This window comes from Triticum aestivum, chromosome 7B (genome assembly GCF_018294505.1).
Source record: "Triticum aestivum cultivar Chinese Spring chromosome 7B, IWGSC CS RefSeq v2.1, whole genome shotgun sequence".
NCBI classification, from domain to species: domain Eukaryota; kingdom Viridiplantae; phylum Streptophyta; class Magnoliopsida; order Poales; family Poaceae; genus Triticum; species Triticum aestivum.
Window position 1 is genome coordinate 745,222,190 of NC_057813.1, and position 5,419 is coordinate 745,227,608.

Genomic DNA, 5,419 nt, shown 5'->3' on the forward strand with positions numbered 1-5,419 from the left:
TTCACGGTCAAAAGCGAGCGAAGTAAGGCAGTGACTAGTGAGGGTTGCCACATCGAGAGATTAGTTTGAAATATCCCCTTGCGCTGCCGCGGTTCAATGATCTGTGTCATGGCTGAGTTGAATCTCGTTGCTATATACACGACGTCCTCTCCATGATTTATGCACGATACTATTAATCAAGACGTTTGTGTGATCGAGCCGTCTGCATGACATCGTTCGGTTACACATCGTCCATGCACCAGTCGTGCGTAAAGTAGTTTCGGGCTGAGTTCATCACCTTGAATTGATCACGTCTAGACACTTGTGATCATCAGGTGGACATTGTTGCCATCTTCGGCAAGGGCAGAAAGGAGGCGGATGGAACGCTGATGAAATAGAGGACGCGGACTGTGGGTAGGGGACTTTGAGGCATGCTTATTAGGTAGTGGCGTATAAAAGAATGTCGTTGGAATACACGGGCATGTTTGTTAGTAAATAAAAAGCCTGCAATATGCGTTACTTGTAACACATATAATCTGGCGCCAGTAAGTGGCCATCTAAACATATATATAATCTGGCATTTGCAGGTGCTGATTTCCATTACCGTCGATTCAGTGCAATTTTAAAGCTTCGACAAGGAGTGTACAATCGAAAGGAAAAGACGGACGATAGAGTTTTCGATGTAACTATATTTGTTTCGTTGGTCTTTTTGCGTCTAGTGTCTTTCCTTGGTACAGTACATGCTACTGTTTTCCTTAACAACTATCAATCAAATAGTATAAGATGCCTTTGAGTGTCTGCTCTAAATGGATCAAATGGCAGACTTGTTAAATCATAGTCGAATGAAACTTGATTAAGTCTCGACGTTGTACTCATGAGATCTTACATTGATATCTGTGCAAAATTGAGACCTAGCCATACCCATAAAAAGATCCGCAATATAAATTACTGACTGAAACCTAGCCATACCCATAAAAAGACCCGCAATATAAATTACTCGTATCATATAATCTGACGCCGGTAAGCGGCCATCGAAACATATGTATAGCTACAATTAATGTTACGCACTGTCAAACCACCGGAACAACACCACGTGCCTCAGATTGAACGAGATCGGCAACCTGGATGGACACATGCTCCGTCAAGGTGGTCTCCGTTTCCAAGGGTGGCAACGAGAAGTGCCCGTACGTGGAGCTCCCGCTGCGGAGCTCCCTCATGGCCACCAGCGCCGCGACGGTGTTCCTAAGGATGCCCTGCTCTGTTGACATGGGAGTCATCTCAGTGCCGGTGCAGCGCTTCCTCGTGCACGGGTCAGCACTGTTGTCGGAGGCGAACACGGCCTCCATGGTCTCCTCGCACTCGCGGACGAGCCTCGACATGAGCTCCGTCGTGTAGAAGGGCTGCTTGAGCACCTCCTCGATGAAGGGCAGCCGGAGCAACCGCCCTGTACGCTTGTCATACTTCTTCAGTATCTTGGCCAGCCCTGCAGCGTACGTGTAGCACTAATGTTCAATGATCTGGGCCAAGTCATACGACCTGTTGGTCGTGTGGAGAAAAGATGAATAGAGACTAGTCTCTGCAGGTCAAAACGTACAATTCACGATACTTGCTTTTTGTAATACAAAATTAAATTAGAGCTTGTTGCGATCTGTACTACCAAGAACAAATAATTTCAAGAAATTTTGTCAAAGCGTGCCCAGAAATGTTACTCCGTACTACTCCATATTATCAAGCCAGAAGGGGGGAAACAAACCTGTGTAGTTGACGGCGCTGTAGTTGAGGAGCAGCACCATCTCCCCGTGCAAATCCACGATCTCCCTCCTCATTTTCCTCATCTGCACCACAGGCTCCGCCTCCGACGGCTCCTCGTCGGCCACGGCCTTCACCGTCTCCCTTACTTCCTGCACATTGTTTTAGTTACATCTTCAGTATATTTTCTCCACCAAGGCACCAACAGTGTGCATGTTATGTACGTACCCTGTGGCGGATGATGAACTCTTCCTCCTGCTCGAGGAAGAAGGCGTTGAACCTTTCGACCTCGTCATTGAGGAGCCGCACGAAGGCGGCCTCGGCAGCGGCACGGTGCGGCGAGGAGCCGGAGACGAGTCGGACGAGCACCTTGAGGCGCTTGTACGACAGGAACTTGTCCCTCCACCCCGGCAGGCTCTCCTCCACCTGCTTCTTGAGCCTCTTCCCGAACTTCATCTCGCAACCTCGACTCTTGGCTAGGCTCTGGCTCGCAAAAATGCAAGCTCTGAGCTACTTTAATGGAGATACGGTCGCGTTGTGGGGAGGCGCCACATTGTTATGGCGTGAAGGAGGGGGTTGGTCAGTTGGGAATATTTCAAGCATATGCTGCCTGCCGTGGTTGGCAATGCCATGGAGGGAAGCTGGGAACTGACAAGGATGTGACCTGGGAGAGGTACGGTGGACTTTGGGTCAAAGCAACCAACAAGAGAAGAAAATTCTTCGGGAGAGGAGTAAAGCTCCGTCAAAAAGAGGATGTTGGTAAGAAGAAGATATGCGGAGCATATTCCATTCCAGGAGGACTCAGGACAGACTTGGGGATTTATGCCTTTTCTCCTTCAACTTTTGAGCTCTGTTCAAGGAAGGTATTATTCCATGCTTCCCCGTAAAAAAAGGTATTATTCCCTGGGAATATGGGATCTTCGCAATTAATCTGGCTTTATAATAGTCTACTCTTGACAGGGCAGCATATAGCAGCTTCGGGATGTCATGTTTCTGACTCTTGCATCAAATTTTCGGAGCGTCTCATTCGGGCCGTCGTCCTTCCCATGCACAAATGTGGTTTTTTTAATAATAAATTTTAGAAAATATCAACTATGGGAGAGAGGATCCTTACCCGAATGCATTAGAGGGTGCTTGGATACGTTTTAGTCCCATGACTAAAAGTAGTGGGACTAAAATTTGCTAGCCTCATCCATGCTTGGATCCAAATACTAAAGAGACTAAAATTAAATTAATGAGCATTTATTATCCTTCAAACCCTCCAATCCAGAACTCGCCTGTGTTAAAGGAGAGGAGTTAAGTGAGGAGAGAGAGAACTAATCCACATTTTAGTAGGGGTATCCCTGACTAAAAAAATTTAGTCTCAAGACTAGTTTTAGCCCCTCTTTAGTCAGTGGTGCTTGGAACTTTAGCATCTTCAAGAGACTATTTTTAATCAACTATGGGAGAGAGGATCCTTACCCGAATGTATTACTCAAAGGCCATCAAAGCGATTTGTTACAAGAAAGCTAGTGTGCGAGGATACTAGTAGAGTGGTACTAGAGCCATAATGTTCTTCACATCATACCTTGATTAATATTTTTCAAATACTTGTTCAACAGTTTTTTTTTCAAATGCTTGATTAACAATTTTATATAAATGATAAAATAATTCATTATTTTTTAAATACATGATCGACAATTTTTGTATACACGTTCAACATTTTTTCGAATGCTTGATTAACATTTTTTAAATACTTGTTCAATATTTTTAAGTGTTTTTTTGTAGAGTATTTTTAATACATACATTTAGAATATTTTCAAGTATAAACAAAAGTACAAAAATAAAGCAAAAAATGAAAATAGAAAAAGGAGGTTCTGGCATCCCGCACTCCTGGGTCGGCACTTCTCGGTCTCCCCTTCAGGGAGGGTTCCTCCCCTCTTGCTGAAAACGAGATATAGGGACGCCCAACCGGCAGAGCGCTTGCGACGGTCGCCATGATTGCTCGCTATGCGCTGTTTGGGCCAATGTGTAGGCCACAGTAGGGTAGGTTACATCCATGTGCAAGCCCACATGTCCGCGTATACATTGCAGAAGCCCATCCTTGTAATATTTTCTCCTCCCGAAAAAATCTCTCCCTCTACATGCACTGCTGAGGAGCGCCTCCGCTGCAAACTCCATTAATCCACATCTCTCATTTTTCTCCCCTGGACCCCCACGGTGCTACGAATCAAGGGAGGGTGGCGGTGCAATCAGCAGCAGCTGGGACTCCAAGCTGAGTTGGGGGAAACTGTAGCATGAGACAGCTGGTGCGATGAGTCGTGGTGCTGCGACTAGGCGATGGTTGTCACAACAACCCGATGCCACAGATACTGGGACGACATGGTTCCGTGTGTCATGTTGTCTTTGGTCATTGCAACGATGAGTTGTGGCGGTGGCCACGAGGGATTCTGCAAACCGAGGAGTTTCGACACCGGCCGGTAGGTGGACCACCGCATAGTCGTGTCGATGTAAACATTGATGAAGGACCTGACCGTTGGCGGGGCCGCAACCGTTAATGGGACCGTTGGCAGGCTTACTGCAATCGATGATGAAGGGAGTTGCGACCAGCGTTTAGTCGTGCGAGCATGTGCCGAGGATGTTGCGACTGGACCAACGTGTGCTGCAACCAACGAACATGGAATATTTGAAGCAGATGATGTCGTGGTTGGCACGGAGGGGAGCTGGGAACTGACTATGTCCTCTCAAGAGCACATCTAGGTCTTTGGTCCTTGCGAGAGGTATGATATACTTTTCGATACGATAGGATACATGGCGTCTAGCATGCGAGAATGGCAGCTCTTGCTTGAACCGTTCTATGGGCATGACAGAATGGCACACGATTCATGTAAGACGATTAAATTCAGCCGGACATGTGTGGGATGGAAAGGGTACCAGCCGCTGGATTTGATGGTTGTGCAAAGATTGGGCGCTAAAGTGTTGTGTCTTGTGTGTGGAGTAGTTTTTTTTTTTCGTTTATACGACAACAATTGTAGTGTGCATTGTAGATCAGGAGCGGAGGTGAAACTTCTATGGGGAATGGAATTTGAAGGTTACCGGTGATGTCCAAGTCAAATTCTATATCCGAGAGGACTTTAATTAGACCGTAGCCATTAATTTCTGATCAGACATTTACAGAAAGCTTCTCCATTCTAGTACTTTAAATTCTAGGCCATTGATTTGACTAACTAAATATGTGTAGTTTCTAAGCATATTCTTTCCATGGCATATAGTAGCTAGCTAAATTATCGACCTAGAACTAAACCCATGCCCTATACATCCGGGTGGAGGTAGTAGTAGTAATAGTATTTTAGGATGCACCATTCCTGGTTCCTGGCGTTGCAGTATTGAACACGATATCTACTGACATACACTCATTTTGGTCAAAGCAACCAAGGAGAGAATTATTGTGTTATGTTTGCAGGTTGGATTCTTTATATTTGTTCCTTGTACTGCCGGTAATGTAGGGCATTACCGCATTAGCACGACGAATTCTAGACTATCTACTACAACAAGTTTAGTCCGATTCTGGCGAGGGAAGGGTGATGACAGGGGCGCGCCTTCAGCTCGCATCAGTGCTTGTTGTCGTCATAGATGGTCTATGGATACGAATGTAAGTTCTGTTATTGCAGCGTTCCTTGTACTGCCATGACATGATGAATAGATATGAATT

At 45.8% G+C, this 5,419-nt stretch overlaps 1 protein-coding gene across 1 annotated transcript; it reads right to left on the reverse strand.

Moving 5' to 3' along the window:
• Positions 1-951: 951 nt before the first annotated feature.
• On the reverse strand, positions 952-2,232 carry LOC123161978 (SPX domain-containing protein 3). Its single transcript, XM_044579780.1, has 3 exons — positions 1,957-2,232; positions 1,733-1,880; positions 952-1,462 (listed from the first exon to the last, which is right to left on the reverse strand). The coding sequence occupies exons 1-3, from the start codon at positions 2,182-2,184 to the stop codon at positions 1,050-1,052; spliced, it is 789 nt and encodes a 262-aa protein (XP_044435715.1). The 5' UTR covers positions 2,185-2,232; the 3' UTR covers positions 952-1,049.
• Positions 2,233-5,419: the final 3,187 nt, after the last annotated feature.

Excerpts from the sequence above, each read along its gene's own strand:
- LOC123161978 (XM_044579780.1), bottom strand. The coding sequence starts at position 2,184 with ATGAAGTTCGGGAAGAGGCTCAAGAAGCAGGTGGAGGAGAGCCTGCCG. Across the intron at positions 1,881-1,956 it reads AGTTCATCATCCGCCACAGG|GAAGTAAGGGAGACGGTGAA; the intron begins GTACGTACATAA and ends AACAATGTGCAG. Across the intron at positions 1,463-1,732 it reads CAGCGCCGTCAACTACACAG|GGCTGGCCAAGATACTGAAG; the intron begins GTTTGTTTCCCC and ends CGTACGCTGCAG.